This window comes from Arvicanthis niloticus, chromosome 7 (assembly GCF_011762505.2).
Source record: "Arvicanthis niloticus isolate mArvNil1 chromosome 7, mArvNil1.pat.X, whole genome shotgun sequence".
NCBI classification, from domain to species: Eukaryota; Metazoa; Chordata; class Mammalia; order Rodentia; family Muridae; genus Arvicanthis; species Arvicanthis niloticus.
The window spans coordinates 12,087,879-12,108,816 of record NC_047664.1 but is presented as its reverse complement, the minus strand read 5'-3'; the positions used below and the strand labels follow the sequence as shown (position 1 = coordinate 12,108,816).

General features: G+C 46.3%; 2 protein-coding genes across 9 annotated transcripts; one reads left to right on the top strand and one right to left on the bottom strand.

The window, feature by feature from the left end:
• Positions 1-877: 877 nt before the first annotated feature.
• Positions 878-20,356, bottom strand: Spata46 (spermatogenesis associated 46). 8 transcript variants are annotated; one of them, XR_013111686.1, is made up of 6 exons: positions 20,201-20,352; positions 18,348-18,483; positions 14,010-14,114; positions 10,099-10,240; positions 8,114-8,308; positions 1,331-1,469 (listed from the first exon to the last, which is right to left on the bottom strand). XR_013111686.1 is itself a non-coding variant. In XM_034509271.2 (2 exons), the coding sequence occupies exons 1-2, from the start codon at positions 4,420-4,422 to the stop codon at positions 958-960; spliced, it is 657 nt and encodes a 218-aa protein (XP_034365162.1). In that variant the 5' UTR covers positions 4,423-4,580; the 3' UTR covers positions 878-957. The 8 variants fall into 8 exon arrangements, 1 of the variants encoding a protein (XP_034365162.1); XR_013111685.1 differs by lacking the exon at positions 18,348-18,483 and having other exon boundaries at positions 20,201-20,356; XR_013111687.1 differs by lacking the exons at positions 18,348-18,483; positions 20,201-20,352 and adding an exon at positions 16,610-16,774.
• C7H1orf226 (chromosome 7 C1orf226 homolog) lies at positions 4,937-15,299 on the top strand. Its single transcript, XM_076937936.1, has 3 exons — positions 4,937-7,287; positions 10,629-10,956; positions 11,837-15,299. Exons 1-3 carry the CDS (start codon positions 7,215-7,217, stop codon positions 12,330-12,332), a joined length of 897 nt encoding a protein of 298 aa, XP_076794051.1. The 5' UTR covers positions 4,937-7,214; the 3' UTR covers positions 12,333-15,299.
• Positions 20,357-20,938: the final 582 nt, after the last annotated feature.

Sequence of the window (20,938 nt, the reverse complement as noted above, 5' to 3'; positions counted from 1 at the left end):
CTGAGCGGCCAGCTTGTGACCTGCAAATTCCAACTCTTGAGCCTGACAGACTCTGAACTCTTAATTAAGCAGAGAGGTCTCAGAAAAGGGCAGTGGAAAGTGGGGATTGATGATGGGCCAGGTTGTTCTCATACCATGTTAAGTGATAGGGATGTGAGTATATTTCTCATGCTGGGGAAACATAGGAACCAGACATGATATTTTGATAACAGCAGAGTTGCTCAGACCATAAAGTCAGGCTCCAGAAAGAGTCGCTGTGCATCATGGGAAAGAAAAGGGGGGGGGATCTACACACACTGACCCACACTTGGGGGGTGGCAAAGACTAAAAGACAATTGATACCCAGTCCCTGAAAGGAAATGCCAAGTCATCTTTCTGCTTCAGATTGGCAGAGAGGGTTGCCCTGAAATGAAGTAAGGGTCAGGACTGTCCATTGAGTACATTGTGTGGTGATAGCACACCTCAAAAGGTTAATATCTAAGATGGGTTTCAAACTGCAGGAATTTTTCCTCTGCCCTTTGTCCTCAGTGTGGGCAAGGACTAAACCTGCAGACCAACATCATATGAGCTGCTTCAGTCACCTTGGAGGTTGGTTAGGGCAAAAAGCTGGCCAGGCTCTTAAGCCAGATTTTCTGACAGAGTAAAAACTCAGTCTCTCATTAGTTCCCATCACTGCTAGTCTGCACTTCTAGAGTTATGTTTATCGAGAGAGAGAGAGAGAGAGAGAGAGAGAGAGAGAGAGAGAGAGAGAGAGGCAGGCGCAAAGGGGGGGGGGGTGTCTGGTGTTGCTAAGCAACCATTGATTGAAAGTGATGAAGAGTACTGGGTACCAAGAAGAGCAGATGATGGAGGTTGACCAGACTTGACAAAAGAAGGCTATGACTAATTTCAATTTATTTTTACCCCTCTAGAGGCATAAATAGGCTTCATCCTTATTTACCTGAGATGTCAGCAGGATTACTTGAAGGCCTGGCAGCTGCCCAAGGAGATCCTATCTCCTATCCGGGCCTTTTGCTCTTTGCCCCAGAGGGTTTTGAGCTTGCGGTAGTACACCTTGCAGCTGAAACCCTCCTTGAAACCCCCCTTGATGTGGCTCTTGAGGGAGTGCAGAGTGGGGTACATGCGGCAACAGGCTGCACACTTATAGCCATTCTGCTGGGCTGGGTGCCATTTGGAAGCCATCAAGATGTCCTGGGATGTGATAGAATCCAAACCGTGCTTGGATTTTTTGTTGGTCTCCCTAGGGTATGTGTTCTCTTGGGAGGAAGAAGATGAGCAGACACTCTCAGCCACATCCTCAAGAAGGCAGTTATCCCCTCTGCCCTCTTCTCTGTCCACCTCTGGGAACCCATAGGCCTCCAGGTGGCTCTCTTTGTCTTTGCATACCAAGTAGCTGTAAGGGGAAAACCAGGGCCGGTAGATGGTGCAGTTCTGTCTCAGCTGCTCCCCATTCAGGGTGTCCCCCAAGTCTGCAAAGGAAAGAACAGGGTCTGAGTCTGGAGCTAAGGGCAGTAAATGGAACCAGAAATGGCTGGAAGCAGTCAGGAGAACCAGACAGGCAGGCAGTTGACTAGGCAAGACCTCGGGGGATCTGTGTTCTACCTTGATGGTGGCAGGTGTTGGTGGGATAAGAAAAACAGCGTAAGACATCCATTCCTGCTGCATTCTTTTTCTGCTGGTGAAAATGGCCATCAGATATCTGGGCAGGAGACTGACCCTTCTCTGTGTAAAGACACCTTGACTTCTGACTCCTCTAAGGATAGGCAAGAATACGTAGACATCTGACATCTAATATTCATTTTGCCACCAATGAACCACTTTTCCAGCCTCAGTGCCCATCCTAATCCCTCCATAGACTACTCAGACAGAAACTAACTATTCACATGAGCTTGAGAGATGGGGCTGAGGAGGCGGCAGCCTTCATGGGCCTATGGGCCTCCACTGAATGAGACACAGCTGCAAAGGCAGCATGTGGAGTTGAGTTGTACACATCCTCCCCTTAGGGGTACAGCCCCTGTCTCTCTTCAGCTTCTCACATGTCCTTCCCCAGAAGAGGAGAAGGCCTCACATGTTGCGGGCACTTGCCTGTGCACCCGATGCTGGAGAACCCGAGGCTTGGGTCCTGGGGAGGCAGGACTGACCTGGTCTGACAGTGAGTACCAGTGTCTTTACAACATCTGTGTCACAGAAGAAACAGTGGTGAGCTGAGCAGGGTTGGGATTCCTCTTAGAGAGACTCCCAAAGACATACTTTAGAGACTCACATGTGTGTTAGGGGTCTCAAAACTAATGCAAAATGGTGACCTCCGAACTCCAGAAGGCCTGTTCTAGGTGGTGTTCCCAGGTAGTCCCAGATAGGGAAGTTTCTTCAGACCTACAAAAAAGGTCCTCTGGAAACCAGGTTGTAAGATTTAGACAGACCAGGGACATGTTGTGGTAGTACAGGTCATACATAGCATGATTAAAGTCTTGGTTTCAAACCTTATTACTGAAGACTTGCCTCAGATGATACCTTTCTCTTTGGCCCACCCCTCACCTGGTGCTTCTACTTATCATGAGTAACATCAGTTTCACAGGACTCTGGACACAGGTTCCAGGACAGAAGTCCTGGTCACAACCTACATAGGCGTGGTGCATAGGTCCTTTTGAGAATGAGAAGCCAGGTTCTCCAACTGAAGGATCTCAAGCCTTCAGTCACAGGGGAGCATGTGGGCCCTTGTTGAAAAGTTCACTTGTGAAAAGTTTATGGGCATCTAGGGTTGAGGATTAGCTGGGTGGTAGAACACTTGAAAACATTCATGAGGCTCTGGGTTTGATCCCCACCACTTGGTGGGTCTAGGAGAAAGTGGATCTGCCTTAAACCCCAGGACAATAGGTGGGTTTCTGGGAGATAGAGTTTAAAATGTTCTCTGTAGAGGCAAATGGATGTTTGGGAGAAGGCCCACAGCGTAAAGCTCAAGTCTAATATGTATGGGAATCCCTAGAGCTGGTTCTCAACTAAGGGTTGAGACCCCTTTGGGGATCTACCAGTCTTTTCACAGGAGTCACCTAAGACCATTGGAAAATACGTATTTACATTCAGTTCTTAACTAGCAAAATTACACTTATGAAATAGTAATGAAAAATAATTTTTTGGTGGGGTGTTGGTCACCACAACATGAAGAACCACACTAAAGGAGGCATTAGGAAGGTTGAAAAACACTGCCCTAAAGGATTTTGTTCCAAACCATTGGATCTGTGGTGCCCTCATAACCTGCCATTCTCAGCTTCCAGGTCATGCTCACATTGATGAGCCAGGGTCACAGTAGTGACAATTTTGGAATTTTGGCTTCTTTTAAAAAACACAGAAATATTACATGAATATGTTTTTTATTTTAATCCCAGGTGTGGGATATGAGACTGCTTCAGATTGTCTACAACAGCTGAGTGTGATTTACCTCATGCTCTGGCCCGGCGTGATTTTGCCACCTGCAGATAGTTTCTGTGATTGTGTGACATTTGAAATTCTAGGGACTTTTCAGAGGATGTATAAATGCTAGGGCCCTAAGAGACAAGATAGGTTGTTGGTTGCTGTTGGTCCCAGTCATGCAAAGAGGAAACAAGAAGAAATTAGATATCCTGACAATGAAGATCAAACTTGACCCCCCCCCCCAAGAAACTCCACACCCCTAATCAACAGGAAGTAGTAGGGGTTGAAAAGTAATCGTTAGACTATTTCCTGCTGATTAGGGGGGTGGAGTTCCTGGGGTGGGGGGGAGTTTGATCTTCATTGTCAGGATATCTAATTTCTTCTTGTTCCTTTCCTCTCTTTCCTTTTTTCTCTCCTATCTAGTGTTAGGGGGTTGAAAGAGTGGGAATGGGTGGAGACGGGTAGAAGAAAGAAGAACCCACAGAGTAGCCAAAGATCACACTTCAGTTGAAACGACTGCTCCTTCCTGTGATCCTCAGCCTCCTATTTGCCGAGACTGTTAATGCGAGCACATGCTATGTAGACAGACTACCACTTCGAGATTACATGTAGAAGTAGGCTCTAGGGGGAAGAAATGTGACAACAAATGTACCCACAACTGTCCCTTGCTAGAGATTATGAAACAGCAAGACTTACCGGGAATGCAGTTTTTTGAAATCTTACATTCTCACCCTATCTTGTTTGGCTTTCTCAACCAATCATGATCCTTATAGCCTGATCTGAGAAGATCGTGTATTTAAAACTAAACTCTGATAAGTTTAATGCATAGAATCCCACATCTTTGTAATCCTAGTGACTCCAGCGTTTACCTGGCAGGCTGGTGGCGAGTGAGGACATAATGTCAGGAAAAGCACTCAGGGCAGAGGAAGAGATACGAGGTCTGGAGGTACTGAGGAGTGAGAAGTTCTCCATGTTCTGACCACACTGGGTAATGGAGATCACACACCCGCTCATGAGAGCTTGGCCAGGTTGTCTAGGCAATAAACATTCTGAATGCAGCTGACCTCACAATCCATGATTCCATTAACTAGTTAGGTTATGAGTTTGAAAGATGGATGGGGTTCTCTAGTGTGCAAGACTTTTTTTCCTTTTTAAAACTTAACTAGTTGTTTTCTTTTTAATTAATCTTTTAATTGGTATACAAAGAATTAGTAGTCATGATAGAATTTTTGAACAAAGTGTGTTTTAGTAGATCACCGTCATCTCCACTGCACTGTAACCTCTCAACCCCTGCATCCTTTCCCAGCATCTTTCTGCTTCAGTGTCACATGTGTCATGTGTGACCTTTTGTTCCTCTCCCCTTTGCTGGGTATCTCTTTATTATTTCTGAGTCTCTTTCTAGTTTCCTTTTTTCCTGGCTTTACCAACCTCTACACACACACACACCTATCTAAATCACAAACTAGAATCTGCACATGTAAGATATCCATTTTTAAAAATCTTTCTGAGGTAGGTGGCCTTATTTAAGATTTTACCTTCCACAGACAGACTAATGAAACATGGGTCCTGGAAATAAAGAGCCAAAGGTGTAGCCACCTAATTTTTGGCAAAGGTGTCAAAAGCATGCAAGGTTCTGGCAAAACTGGACATCCATCTGTAAAAGAATAAAATTCGATTCATTTTTCACCCCTTGCAAAGGTCACTTCTGAGTAGATCACAGACAAATGCCAGCTGGAAATACTGGAATTGCCAGAGGACACATAAGAAATACACTTTAGGATATAGGTAAAGGCAAGAACTTTCTAAGCAAAGCTCTGACTGGGGAAATGGTCCCATGGACTACATGCAATTTAAAAGCCCACACACAGCAGAAGAAAGGATGAATGGAGTGCACAGGTAGTGCACAGAGTGGGAGATCTCTGCCACCTAGACTTTACCTATGGGGCTAATAGCTTGATTTTTTTTTTTTCTTAACTTGCCATTCTTCAGTAGCCTGTGTTGGCTAAGAATACCCAGCAAGAAGGAAGAACACTGGCAAGCCATTTACAGTGGTGTTGCTTGCCGCCTATTTTCTTCATGACTGTCACCTTTTCTGTGAGAACATCCCATGTGTCCCCACCTCCGGGAACTCTCATTCCTCGGGGAGTAACCGTGCTGCTCTTCTCCCTTATTTCCCTGACCTGTACCACACAAGATTCTCCTTGTTTTGTTTTACTGATTGTGTTGCTTAGGGCATGGTTTTTTTTGTTTGTTTGTTTGTTTTTTGTTTTGTTTTGTTTTGCTATACTTTTAGAAAACAATTTCAATATCTAAAATTTGCAGAAGTTAAAATTCGTACCATATACTGTGAAGCCAGATTTTTTTCTGTTTTAACATTTTATCTCATTTTGTGTTGTCAGTTCCTCTACCTGCTCTGTGTGTGTGTGTGTGTGTGTGTGTGTGTGTGTGTGTGTGTATTTGTGTGTATGTGCACCAGTAATTGGGAATGAAACCCAGGACTTGGTGCATGCTGGGTAAGCACTCTAGGACTGAGCAACATTCCCAGTCTTTAACTGTGTTTTGTTTGCTTATTTGTGTTCTGAACTATCTGGAGGTAGGTTACTCTAGATCCTTTTATACTAAATACTTCAACATATCTTTCCTAAGACTGGTGACCAGATATTGTTTCTAATAGTTGGTGCTTTTTTAGGCAAGTGGCTTCACCCATCCCATTTGCTCATTGTAAGGCAGTGTGCGGATGAGACTGTGGACTCCAGGGCTGCCTCGTCTCTCTGCCTTCTTTCCCCATATAATAACCCGGCACCCTAGAAAGGTACACAATAAGAGTGAAAAGTGATTGTAACACTTGAAAAAGAGATTCAGGCACCCCATTCTGGACCACCACAGCTCATTAACATAGGTATATAGAAATGTTTTGGCTATAAATGACAGTGTGTTTACATTGGCTACAAAAGACACTCTGCTCCTAAGCTCCAGCTATGGCCACCGTGTAGAACAGGTCTGAGCATTTATTCCCAGGTACTTAAACGTTTGAAGGAATGAGAGAACTGGTTTCCCTCCTGTTTCTTCCTGCGGTTGGTTTAGAGTGCAAGAACATTTACAGTGTAAGTTGAACTGTGCTATTTTGGTGCCTCTGAGGTTGTTGGTTATTTCAGTTGGGTCACGATGGTGTAAAAAAAGCTCAGTGGGGTCTGGGAGTCAGGATACATGATTTTGAATCCCCTTCTCCCCACTGCCTGTGCGATGGGCAGCCTCTGTCACTTGGTGTTTTCATACTGTTTCTTTTTCTTTCTTTCTTTTTTTATTTTTCGAGACAGGGTTTCTCTGTGTAGTCCCGGCTATCCTGGAACTCACTCTGTAGACCAGGCTGGCCTCGAACTCAGAAATCCGCCTGCCTCTGCCTCCCAAGTGCTTGGATTAAAGGTGTGCGCCACCACTGCCCAGCTTCATACTGTTTCTTTAGACTGAGGTAGAATGTATGAATATCTTTCTGACTGCAGTCTTGCAATTTACATATGAAAGGAATATAGATGCGAACTATGTGCACAGGACCCAAGGGGCTTAGAAGTGTTGCTGTTACCAACTAGGAAGATGGAATTCTTGCAAACGGGGCCCAGAATGTTGGGAGGGAAATTGGGAAGGCTGCAGCAGTGTCTTTTTGTTGTTTTGAAATCATGAGCCTGTTTTGATTTAGATATTGGAAAGTTCCTGAGAACTTGGCTCTCCAGGGTTTTGCCATACCCCTGTGTAGCACAACCTTTTTCATGCGTTGTTGCTGCTGAGGCAAACGGAATGCCTCTCTAAACATGGTTGCTCACTACATAAATGTGTCTTTCTCTCATTTGTTTCCCACCTGCTTTTCGAGCCCTTTTCTGACAGGTAAGATCCCCTCTTTCTTGTGGATGACATATCTTCCCAGATGCCCCCTATGCTTGAGTCTGTGCATGTTCTAGGGGTGCTGTTGGGAGGTCTTCCCAGCTGGGATCCAACCATCTTTCATATCCTCACCATCGTTCTCCCAGTCACCAAGACTGTCCTAAGGCTGAAGGGACAGAGTGTGAGAGGTTCATCAGCAGGAAAGAGGCTCACTGTGGGGACAGCAGAGGCCCAAGATAGAGGCCAGCTTTGCAGAGAAAACAGGGGGGTTTTCTAGCCTAACCTCACAAGCCCTTGCAAGCACTGCCACAGAGAGGGCTTCTGTGCCTTCTGAGACTGGTTTCACAAGTCTGGAGACAGTCTGAGTGATGTCCTTATACTATCGCTCATCATTAAGATGTGGTTAAGAATTCCCATAAGGGCTGGAGAGATAGATAGCTCAGTGGTTAAGAGCACTAACTGCTCTTCCAGAGGTCCCGAGTTCAATTCCCAGCAACCACATGGTGGCTCACAACCCTCTGTAATGGTATTCAATGCCCTCTTCTGGTGTGTCAGAAGACAGTGACATATATGAAATATATGTCCTCACATATATAAAATAAATAAATCTGTTTTTTAATAAAAGGATTCTCATAAAAGTCAAATTCAGCTAAACTGATTTATTAAATGCTTATTCTTATGCAAGACCCTAAGCCAGGCCTTGTAGTTGATAAAAGTACTCTAAAAGTCTATAGCCCTTTTCAAGGGAGCTTCCCATTCTATTATGTAAAGAAGGTATATGTCTCAGAAATTTTGAGGTAATGATAAAGAAAGCATATAATAGACTCACCTTAAATTACCAAGGAATTCAGAATCTTTCATAGACCATATGATAAGAAGTGGAGAAGATGTACAGGAAACCCAAACTAGGCATCATCTAAGCCGTCTGTGAGGTGTGCTTTAGAGGTAACAGATGCCCCTCGTTCACAGATCACTTGGATGGGCAGTTTGAATGTTTCCACTTTTAGAAACGAGTGTGCTTGTCCTAAATGTAAAGAAAGCACCAGAGAAATATGAGGTCGAGCAGACAGAAGAGAACTTCCTGCTCCTAGCACACCCCCACGGGGCATTGCACACACGTCCTTTCTGTTCCATGCACTTTCTGGATGTGGAGTGATAGTAAAAATCACTCCTGAATCACCTCTGCTAACTGGCAGAGTGCACGACTAAAGACAATGAGAAGAATTTTGGATCATGATAGGAAATTATACCAGAGTGGATGACATGGCAAGACACACTCTTAAGGGGGTGGTCAGGAGCAGCTGTGGGGTAGGCCAAGCACTCTGCCACTGTGATAGTTGTATATCTGGAGTCCCAGCAGCTTGGGGCTTGTCCCCAATTCCCTGGCACATCCATCCCTCTCACCACACAGTAGTTCCTCCCCAGGAGACCCGAGGAGCTACCAGCCCATATTTCATGGAGGAAATGTGCCCATGAGCAGTGTGAAGGTCAGGGAGGTTATCCCCACTCTTTTTCACATGGCTTTCTCCCTGCCACTCAGAGATACTCCAAATATAAGTTGTCTAGGTGGTTGACCCAGTTGGGATCTCTCAACTCAAGTCACAGAAAGTGAAGCATCCACCCCCACCACCCCCCACCCCGCCCCAGAGCTCAGCAGTGCACTTCAAGTGAGACTGAACATGAGGACTTAGCCTCAGGCAGTCTTAGGAAAGGCTTCCTGAGATAGACCCTTAGCAGACATACTAACAGTGAGAGCCCAGGGACAGATAGACAACAAAGCTAGGACAATGGTCATGGACAACTCAGGTTCGAAGTCTGGCTACTTTGATTACCTAGATGAGTTTTCAGAGAGAATAAGGATGCCCAGGAGTCAGTGTGTGTGTTAGTTAGAGTTACTGATGTCACGATGAAATACCATGATCAAAAGCAAGTTGGGGAGGAAAGGGGGTTTATTTGGCTTATGCTTCCACCTCCATAGGCAACCACTGAAGAAAGTTAGGACAGAAACTCAAACACTGTGGGAACCTGGAGGCAGGAGCTGATACAGAAGATATGGAGGGATGCTGCTTACTGGTGCCCCCCCCCCCCCCACGGCTTGCATAGCCTGTTTGCTTGTAGAACCCAGGACCACCAGCTCAGGGATGGTACCATCCATCCATCACTCACTAAGAAAATGCTCTACAGACTTGCTTACAGTCCTATCCTATAGAGACATTTTCTTAACAGAGGCTCCTCTGGTAACTCTACCCTGTGTCCAGGTGACATAGAATTATCTAGCACAGGGTGTGAGCAGCGCAGCACAGAGCCTGGAGCTCCAGACATTCCAACAACAGACCTCAAGGCTCCCATCTTGTCCGTCATAATTCAAAGTGAATTTGGGCAGTTTGTTTGAGGTACTCATTGAGTCCCTGCTATGTACAGGCCCAGGCAAGGTGTTGGAGATACAAATACAAAGATGCATGAAGTGTGGCCTTGGGAGTGTTTCCCTCCCAGTAAGCTAAGACTCTAACTGTTCAGGCTATACACGGGTCTCAAGAGGATGATCCTCCGTCCCTATCCCATGACCCAAGTCGAGGAAAGAGCCCTAAACGATGGGTCAGAAGAGTTCTAATTCCAGATAACCAGTAACTGTGTTGTAAGGCCCACAGTTACTACTCCGAGCCTCTCTCCAGCCTAATGAGCTTCTTCACTAGGCTCTCATGGGGGCCAGGTAAGCATGGATTTGTCAAGACATTTGTGCTTCCCAGCAGCAAGTTCCTGCCCGTGTGCCACACACTGGGCCTGACTGTCCAGCCTCTGTGTCCACAGACTTACCTACTCTCCCGAGTTCCGCTGAGGAGCTGCTGGGTCATATTCCATGAGAGAATGTGTAACACATGAGGCTTTCAGTAGGCAGCTCCCAACCCAGAATCCTCATCTGCCATTCATTCCTGAGCAGCCCCTTGTCCCCGGGTGCCTGAAACAGAGAGTGCATGTCACATTTCATTGCTTCATCCCCTTTCTCTTCTCTGCTTCAAAGGGCCTGGTGACACCAAGGCCAAAGAGGTCAAGCCGTACGTTGAGGAGGCTAGCTTAAAGGAATATGCTTGAGTTTTCATAACTGGAGTCATTCACTGATTAACCCGGGTGGGAGACAACTGGAATGTTTGATCTTATGTACTATTCCAAAAGAACAAAACAAAACAAAATGGAAAGTTTACAAACATCTTTTCTGGAAGCTTCCAGAATGTTGTGGGGGTGATAAGCTTTGAGTGTGTTGCAAAACCAGGAAAGCTGAGGGACAAAGTCCAGGGTCCTGCTCCCCTCCACTTACATGTCTCCCCTTTTTTTTTCTTTGTTCATAGTTGACCACAGCATGTTTGAGAATTTGAACACAACCCTTACTCCAAAGCTCCAATCCAGCCATTCCTTCCCCCATCTGTCCAGACCTGGGGCCCCAGGCTCCATCACCCCTGTCTCTGGAGAGCCAGGAGGACCTGGACTGAGGGTGGGCAGCAGCCAGCACCTTAGGAATCTAGGCAAAGCTGTGGGGGCCAAGGTCAATGACCTTCTGCGAAGAAAGGAGTCTTCAAGCCTGGGCAGTGTGGGTGTCATGGAAATAAACAAGACTGCTGGAGCCCAGCTGCCCGGTGGGGAAGATGCAGCCTGTGGACCCTGGCTGCAGGACGAAAGGTGAGTCCTCTCCACTCCTGATTATCCCAGCTGTAGACGTAGGAACATGGACAAAACCACAGTACATACAGGAGAGATCAGACCCAAGGAAAGGGTGAACATTTGTCAAGAAAAACAGGGATAGGCATGTGTTCATGAGAGCCCACTTCAGCCTTCATGACCAGAGAAGCCCTTCCTGCCTGGGTATTGTCCCTTTAGCTCTGTTTCACACTGTAGCCCAGGCTAGCGTGGAACTCACAGTCCAGACTGACCTCGAAGTCATGGCAATCCTCCTGTTTCAGCTTCCCTAGGATTATAGATGTGACCCACCATGCCCTGCTTTAGGTGTATTTTCATTTGAAGATGGCCGAAGTTCAGAAAGTTAGTATTTGGAACTGAATTTAAACACTGGTGTTACCCAGAAACTCTTCACATGGGTTCTGTTGCCTGCCATTCCTCAGAGCTGCTGCTACAGACCTGAGTGCCTGACAAGAAGGGAGAAGCCTGATGTAGTCCCTTCTGTTTTCATCCCACAGCTCCTTCTTGGACCTTAATTCCAATACCTATGCCTGTGAACTTATGTGTCCCTTTCTGGGACCCACTACTTGGGTTCTGAGATGACTGGGCTCCCTGGAGTCTTTATCCAGCCAAAGGCAACACTTTGTGCCACCGAGAGCACTGAATGAGGAGAGAACAGCCCCATAGCTAATTGTTAGGCTAAAGTTGCTAAGATCTACACCCTAAACCCAGAACAAGCCCTCAATGGAGAAAGCACTTGCTGGGGGGGTATGAGTGTGGGGTGTGTAGTTGAAGAGGCAGTTGGAGCGCAGAACTGAGAATGTTTGTAGACTGGTGTGCAATCATGCATAAAACTTGAGTGTTTATTGTCATGGATTTTCAGGTCAGTCCAGGAAGCCTTCCCTCTGCTGGATCCCCCACCTCCCATAACCCGGAAGCGAACCCCTCGGGCCCTGAAGACCACCCAGGACATGCTGATTTCATCACAGCCTGTCCTAAGCAATCTAGAATATGGGACAGAATTGTCACCTGGACAGGCCCAAGACTCTCCACCCACTGCTCAGCCTGTCTCTGCAGACACTTCACGGCCAGAGTCGACCATTGAAATGGGAGAGAAGGGAGAGGCTCTGCCCAATGGTGAGGTGTCCCTCTTGGTACCTGACCTAATACACAAGAATACCCAGGAGGAATCCAAGCTAAAGGCAACTGAGGGCAGGAAATCCTCCTCCCCTGGCCTCATTGAGAGAAATGGCCTCAAACTCAGCTTGAGCCCCATCAGCCTGGCTGAGTCCTGGGAGAACAACAGCCCATCTCCGCAGGCACGGACTTCCAGCCTTGACAGTGAGGGCCTTCACCCAGACCTGCTGTCCTTTGAGTAGAATCTCTTGTCTTCCCTGCTGAGCATCCTTTTCACTTCGTCATCCACCACACACAGGTCTACTGTCCCAACTCTGCCATGCCCTCATCTTCCTTGTTGATGAGGCTCAGCAAAGGCACAGCAGAGCCCATTGGAGATGTTGTGGAACCAGATGGCCTCACATTGTCTCAGTTAAAGAGTCTGCAGAACAGCAAAGGGATTCAGTGGCATCTCACCCTGCTCCTCTGCTGGTTGCTGGCTGCAGCTTTGGCTTCTGGAACTCATCCTCCTTCAGGCTTGTCCCAGCTTCCTACTGACAGGGCCACCAACCCAGGAGGATGGGTCTAGCAGGAGTTCTCTGTGCCTGTCTGCTCACACTCATATGCTGTCTGTCCTTGAACCTCCCCCCTCCCCCACATCCCTGATCCTGTCCGTTTCTTCCATAGTGGTCCAGGGACTCCCTGCCTTGAAGGGAATACAGCTAGGAGAGAATGGTAGGTTTGGGTTTGATGATGGGACTTGGCCTGGAAAGCTTCACCTTGACCACAATCTCACCATAGTCCCTTCAAGCCTCAGGGCAATGTGGACCCCTAGCCATAATCTTTCCTCTGCTTCTGGCTCGGCATTAGAGAAGGTGCTTCCAAGGCTTAAGACTTTGAGAGTTTCCTCAAAGGTTAAGCCTTGTCAGCCAGGGTTGCCAGGGTTTTCTCATCCAGTTGTGTGTGCCCTACCTATCTGGATAGGCACTTGGGAATGATGGTATGGGCAGCCTTGCTGGGGTTCTTTGCTATGTGCATGTGAAGACAGGGGTAGGCAGGCCCCTGCAGAAGCAGCAGAGAGCATTGCAATGTTTAGAAAGGAGAGTGTGGGAACATGAAATGGTCCTGCAAGAGCAGAGATCAAAGGGAAGAGAACAGTGAGGACTGAGAAAGGCATTGCTGAGAATCAGAGCAGCTTTTCAGGCCACTCCACACCTAGAATGAGGCAGTGCCTGGATCTGGGAACAGTATGTGTGAGAGCCGGGGTGGAGCATGTGAGAGACTGGAATGTTGTGAGGACCGTGGAGGCAAAGCAGTTGTCTGTAGTCAAAGTGCTTCTTTGTGCTTGTGCTCAAGTTGCATGAATTCCTGCAGCACCAGAGATGCCTCGAGCCTCTGTCTTTTTTATTCAGGTAATGGTGATCCTCCTCTGCTTCTGCCAGGATCTATGTAAGGACCCAACAAGACTTCTCAACCTTCACTGCTTCCTGCCTTCCCTGTTAACTTGCTTTGTATCACTCTCTTTCTTTAGGGGCCCTATCATGCTGTCTTCCTGTGGCCAGGAGACTCTGTAGTGACCCCAACCACAAGGGCCTTTGTAGCCAGAAGAGGAATCCCTATTCTTGAACAAGGAGGCCAGAGCCCCACCCCCAAGGAGGCTGGGGATGGTGCACCCAGCCAGGGCAGACCATGCATCAGTCCTCTTGTCCTGCTTCCTGTGCTCTTCCCTTCTCTGCTTGCTTGGCTTCCATCTGTGACATTGGGGCACACAGGTCTCACTTCCCAGTTCAACCTCACCGGTGTGCTGCCCTCCTCCCAACCAGCAGACATCTGAGCTAATTCCAGCAGCTGGCTCCCTAGGATGGAGGTTTCCTTCTCATACACCTGCTTAAGCAGCTGCATGGCTTCAGCCATCTATACCCTCTGACCCTCCATCTCACCCCGTCTTCCATTGCCACAGAAAGTAAGGCTTCATGCTGTGGTCTCTGCAAACTCCCGTCTCTTCCTCTCAGATGAGGATTCACGCAACCAGGCATCTGAAGGATCTGTTAGAGTATACAGAACTGTTAGTCCATTTGTAGCGCATGTGCCTTGCTCCAAGAACATCCCAGGGATGTGAGATTTGACCTTGAAGTCAGAGAAGTCCTTAGAATTAGCATTTGAGGACCTATGGATTTTCCCACAATGATGTGGGATATTACTCAAAATGGAGAGTTCAGCTGTAGGGTGAAAAGTCTAAGCAGTCATCAGAGAACAACTCCATTGTAATCTGATCTCTCCGTATCAAAATCTTGCTTTGTTTCTGTGAGAGGAAGCTGCTCTCTGGAGCTTCTCGCCCCAGAGACTAGGCAATATGGTTGCCTAATATGGTTGCATGAGGCTTGGCTTGCTTAAGCACCCAGGATACTGCTAGAGCCCTGGCCCTCGGGGCCCTACCATTGTCCCAAGAACCCTAAAGAGGGATCTTCTGAGTACTTCAGACTTAATGCTTAATGTTAGATTTAGGTGCCATGGATGCCCACATCAAATGCTAGCACCTTGGCCCTCTCCCTGCTACAGGTGTGATACTACTACCTCAGAGACCCTCTGAGACTGAGCCTTGTTTTAGATGCTGCAGACATTGCCTGGTGCTAAGGGGCTAAGTGTTTTCCAGCAGCAACAAATCCTCCTGAGAGCTTCCACTCACATCAGCTCTTCCAGCTACTGACCTCATTGGGCTCACTGACCATCTCAGCACTGTGGACTTGAACATGGCAGCCTTCACAGTGAATCCAGATCCTCTAAGGGTTTGGTCTTTGGGTAGTTTGATCTGCATGACACAGGGGCAGGCTAACAGGGAGGAATGAAGGGTTTAACTTCAATGTCTGTTTAAAGAAGCTGGGGTCTTGGAGCCCTTTTCTCTCCACCTCTTTCCAGCTCCATTGTATAACCCTATTCAGCCCATAGCTTTACCTTGATAGATGACAAAGTGAGCTTCCAGAAACATGGAAAGAAGGTGTCCCCTCCCTAGTCCCAGCCCACAGTTCTCTCTAGAAATGTATCTGTGAATGTTCTGGGAGACATGAAGAGATGTGTTTTAATCCATCATCTTTTTAAAGAACAAGTTTGGCCCCTGTTGGAAAGAACAAGATTATAGTTCTATTCTGAGTATTTTTTAGAGAGTTCATATTTATATTTTTAGAGATTTTTTTCTTGTAGAAGGAAATTGCATAATAAAATGATAAATGTGTCTTGCTGGCGTGTCTTTTTTCCTCCTGACTGGTGAAGAGCTCTAGAGTCCTGGGATTTTGAAGGATACCTGGGTGGGTGTAGAGCCATGACATCTTGCTTTGCAATCTGGCAAGGCTGAGGAATGAGGGAGCTGGAAGAGATGAGGAGGAGGGGTTCCACAAACAAACCTCCAACTTGAGACATGTAGAGTAATGAAGACAAGTTAGGATTGACCATCTTTTATGTAACTGACTGGCTGACTGCTGTAAGGGTCTCCATATATGACTGTTACTGTATCATCAACACAATGTGTACATGTCCAGCCATCCTTGGGGGAAATCTGTAAGGAATCACAATGCCCATTGGCTTCTCCTTGAAGATACTACCCTAGGGTCTATAGCCTGCTTCCGCCACAAATGGATAGAACAACAACATGCTCCTGTGTACGTTCTTCACCACAGGGGCCAGTGCAGCTCCCTCGCAGGGAGTCAGCATCAGCAGCTGTCAACATCATACTCAAAGCAGTTGACTTTTGGAAAATTGTTTACATGGCTGCTTTGAACTGGGACATCCCTTGATGTCATTCACTGAGAAAATGTGGCTTAAACAAGAGTTGGTGAGCAGTCCCTTTGCCGTTGGTGTCAGATCTCAGGTTCCAGAGAAGTCATGCTCTAGAGCAGTGGTTCTCAACCTGTGAGTCACAACCCCTTTGGGGGTCAAATGCCTGTTTCATAGGGGTCACCTAAGACCATCAAAAAATACAGATATTTATATTGTGATTCATAACTAGCAAAAGTACAGTTAAGGAATAGTTACAAAACTAATTTTTTGGTTGGGAGTCACCACAAACAGGAACTATATTAAAAGCATTAGGAAAGTTGAGAACGAGGGCTCTAGAGAATCAGTCTGTTGACTCTCTTAATAGGAAGAAGGTAGAGAGGAAACAGGAAGTTCCGGAGAGAAAGGGATGTCCGTTGTGTTCACACAGCCATTCACACTAGTGGGGAAAGATGGGGTCCCTTCTGTTTAGACCTGTGCTGCATGACTAAGCCAGAGTTTGGAGTCTATAGTCCAGCATGCAGGAGCTCCCTGGTTCTATGTCATGAACATCTCTACATGAGGGGAAGTCTCTGACCTTTTCTGCATCTCACCGTGGCTTTCTAGAGGTGGAAAAAAAAAAAAACAAAAAGAAAAGAAAAAAGTGGGGCTTTCTAAGCTAGTTGGCTTTCCCCACTGTGGGGCACAGCTATGTTATTCCAAGAAAGCAGGAATAACACAAAAACCAACTGAGCAGTATTCCATGCATGGGAAAGGAATTGAAAATACTTACAATACCAATATTTTTCTTTAAGTCTGTGCTGCAGTGACCGTTCTTCAGGCCGACTCATCTATTGCATGGCTTTGGGTTCTGCTTCTGTCATCAGTCAGGTGTTAAAATGTGCCTGCTACATCATGCTCTCCTTTCCCACAATTGTGCAACATTTTTATTTTTTTTTTAAATTTTTTTTTTTGCCTATAGTCAAGTATGCAGAAATGATAATAAAAAATTTAGGGAATTTTTTATAAGTGTAGAAATGGGTGTACATATGACACTTTTTCAATGCTGTCCTCTAAGTTAGAAACTAGAGGGGGAGGATGCATTTTTATTTAGACACTGGGGACAAGTAATACAGGACCCCCTCTTAACAGTGGATGAGGCTACCACACATCTCCTGTAGGTACTATGCTAACAAGATGTGTTAGAGCACAGACAGAATCACCCAAAGCAGGCCAGTTAATTTCAGCTGCAAGAGTGCCCATTTCCTCTGAGCTTAAAGCAATTGCTAAAAGGCATTGACAGTAGTGGAGGCTATTGAGAACTCTAGTTGGTTTGCAAGGTCCGTGCAATGCTGGTTAGGAAACCCCAGTTGATATTCAAAGGTAATAAAGGCAGTGCTTCTAAGCCTGTACCCCAGATTCTGTCCCAGAATCAAAGAATTTCCTCTTGGTCAGTTTGCTCACCAGTTTTGGAATCCCTCTGAGGTGTGTGAATGCTAAGAGTGTTCAGGAACTTTGTAGGCTTCCGTTGTCTCTTCATTCCCTGCCATCTCAAACCTCTGCATTTCCAAGCCCAGCCTGACTATGATTATCTCTGAGATTTTGACCCTCTGGGTCATCTAGGCTTCACTTATCAGTGCTCCCCACAAGGTCTTCCCAGGTTTATAACACCTCACATGAAGCACCCCACCACCACCACTGTGGCTCTCTTGGGAGTAGGGACAAGCACAGATTGATGATGTCGACAGATTCTCTACCTCCCTGAGTGCAAGTGTCATGTCTGCTTTTCATCTCTCAAGAAAGAAACTTCCAGTTGTCCAGTGAAATCCCTGTGGAGGTCTTTCTGTCTCCTGTGAGCCTTCCTCCCTGCTGTCATTTGCACCTGGGGCACATGATGAAAACCCAGCCTTCCCACCACCAACTTCCTACTAATGAGAAAATTCCTCCACTTTCCGTATCTAGGGACAGACCCTCTTGAGACACAAGTCTTTGTGTCCAGCTTATCTCCAGCTGCTGCCATGATGAATAGCCCAGCTCAAGGGAGTCTGGGGAAGCTCTACCCCCAGGAAACTTGGTTATTAATATACTGAGAGGCTTGAAGAAATATTTAAGGACCAACCCAAATACGCCAGACTGCATTCTCTCCCGTGGGAGTTGCTTAAGATTATGTTGGTTACGCGGAACAGGAAACATGGCCTATGTTTTCCTTTGCTAAGGGAAAAGAAAAAGGCCACAAATAAAACCTCTCAGCAAACTGCAGCTTTTTTATTCTCCTTTTGCCATTTCAACAGTCAGCTGTTCCCCGTGCCATCTGCTTGGCTACCTTCTTTCTTAAAACACCCCTGTTTGCCACCTTATCTGTCTTAAGTTTGTGCTTCTTACATAATCCCAGTTGGCTCCATCTGATGTTCAAGCACATCCAAGTGTTTAGCCCACACTGTGGGCCAACGCACAGCTACCCAGGAAGTTTGGGGTTGTCCCAGACACCGAAGGGTAGTCAAGGGAGCAGCACAGAGGGAAGTAAGTCCTACTGGCTTGAGACATCAGCACTATAGATGAATTCCTCACACCTGCAGTAGGCAGACCCAATCTTCCCAGGTGCCTCCTGGTTCTGGGTAAACTGTTCGAATCAGCCTTCCTGGTTTAGTTTAGTCCTGGGTGCTCTGTCTGAAACAGACAGCAGAACTGGAGAATACTCTGTATCCTGTAAGGTTTTTTGGGGGGAAGCATCATCTTTTGGAGATGCAGTGTTGGCCTGTGTGGGCAGAGACTGTGTGCATAACAGCTCATGTGAAAGACTGGGGTTAGGGGCCTTGGCCAGGCCTCTCCCTTATCAGTCAGTGACTATGGGTAGTGTATGTTGTGACCAGGCCCGGGGCCTTGCTATGAGGTGAGATGTCAGATGGTTCTCTTTACTCTAGGTCATCCACTGCCCAGACTCAACCTCCCTACTTATTCCAAGCTTATATGCCATTCTATCTCTGCCCCAGGACCCCAGGACTCCAAATCACCCAGAATCTCTTCCCTTCTTTTATTTTATTTTGATTTTTGGAATTGGGGTTTGACTACATAGCTTAGGCTAGTCTTGAACTTGCAACCCTCCTGTCCCAGGCTTTCAAGTGCTGGGATTACAGGTATTCACCACCACAGCTGCCTCAGCTACACTTGTCCCTTCCTTCCTTTCCTCTGATTTTGTCAGGCTGTGACAAGTCATCCTTCAGCTTTCCACTGGTGCCTTCCTCTTCCTCTGGTTCCTTCCACTGTTCCCACTCTATTGTGCTTTGAATGTGAAGTCACCAGGTCTAGGCCAGGCTGAGCTATACATTCCCAAATAGTGCCATTGGCTGGGGGACCAAGTGTGCAAACACTTAAACATATGAGGAATATTCACCCTCAAACCCCACCCTACCCCCTCCCATGTGGTCATGTATTCCCATGTGGTTTGCAGAGCAGTACAGCCTTTTGTGTCTCTACTCAAGTCTTTGAGAGCTTTTGGGACAGGGCTCATACCATCTTCAGTTCTTAATAATCCTGCTTGCCCTTCTAGGCCTTCTTTGGTGTTTAATTGTATCTCCGAAGCTCCTGTTCCAGCAATTGTTCCAATCAGTTTACACACGTCCTCTCACTTGAATTTCTCGGTAACACTATAATCTTATTAAGCCCATTTTCCAGACACAGATAATCTTTTACTGTGGTGAGAAAACCCGACACACATGATCTCATTAATTCTCATATCTCTAGAGGAGCTATTTTGGCAGCACTGGGGGGCAGGAGAGGCGGAGGGCTATGAACCTTATAACTGATGAAAAGCAAAGTGAGTCCCAAAAGGCCAAGGTTATCAGATGTGAATGTGTGGGGGTGGGGGTTGGGGGGAGGGATGTCGTTCATCATCCCATCTGTAACTCTGTGCACTTCCATCACACCAATCTAATGAACAATTCCAGGAACTAGTCATGGCCTAGAAATATCTTTTTGAGTTTGACCTTCTCCAAGGATAAATGGAATTTCCCCCAAACACTGAATATTCACTCAAAATGGGAATTTAGGGACCCTGTCCTCTGCCCCCTTGTTTTTTCCATGAGAGGGAAGAGCAGACTATGTTTTAAAAATGGTGCTAGGAATCTCATAAAACCCCCATAGTAATGCTTTGAAGTAAGAGACTTTATCCTTGTCTTTTAGGTCCCAGATCAAAACTTGAGGGAGTTTAAAGACTCCCCACAGCCCATGTCAGGCAATACTAAAGCTGCTGTTAGTGTCTCCACAAAACATTGATTCTCCAGGGTATTAGTAAGAATCTGCTCTGAAATGTAAGCATTTCCCCATGCAGAAAAATGGAGAGGCAGGAGGGCTTACAAACCCGAGGAGGGATGGCTTGTGAACTTACCTGGTTATCGACCCTGAAGTTCAAGCATTAAACTGGGCACCCGAGTCCTGTTTGGAAAATACCTGCCAAGGAAATTGTTCAGGTTTTGCAGCTACCATGGTTACTCAAAACAGTGCTTGAAAACAAAACAAAAATCCTTGTGGTACTCGCTTTCTTGATGTCTGGCTGACCCCGTGTGGATCAATTTAGCATCACAGTTTCTCTTTCCTTCCACAAAAGGAAAAATTTTCATGACAAAAAAAATGGCATTAGTAAATGCTGCCCTCTGCCTAGAGTAGCTGGTATTTACACTAACATTGCTCCATGGGTAGTTTGTGGAGGGAAAAAAAAAATAAGAGATAATATTTCTTAACTAGACATTCCAGATAAAGAAAGAAAATGATGGGAAGAAAGTCTTTGAATAAAAGTGTGGTGCATGGAATGGTCCTGGAGTCCTATAATGGGGTGTAAATGAACATATTTCAGCTCCAAATACAGCAAGTAAATGAACTAAAGCCTTTCACCTTTTCCTAGCTGATCCTTTGAAGGACAGAAGCACTAATTAAATAATTAAATTAAGTAATTAAATTAAATTCCCATGAGGGAATCTGGAATTTGAGGCCAGCTTGGACTGCCTAGCAAGTTCCAGGGCAGCCTCAGCTACATAGTGATTAGAGGGTGTCTAAATGCTTTGAGATCCTGAGACTCAAAGGATGCACAGAGTTAGAGAGACTGATAGGGTGGGAGCAAAGGCACACA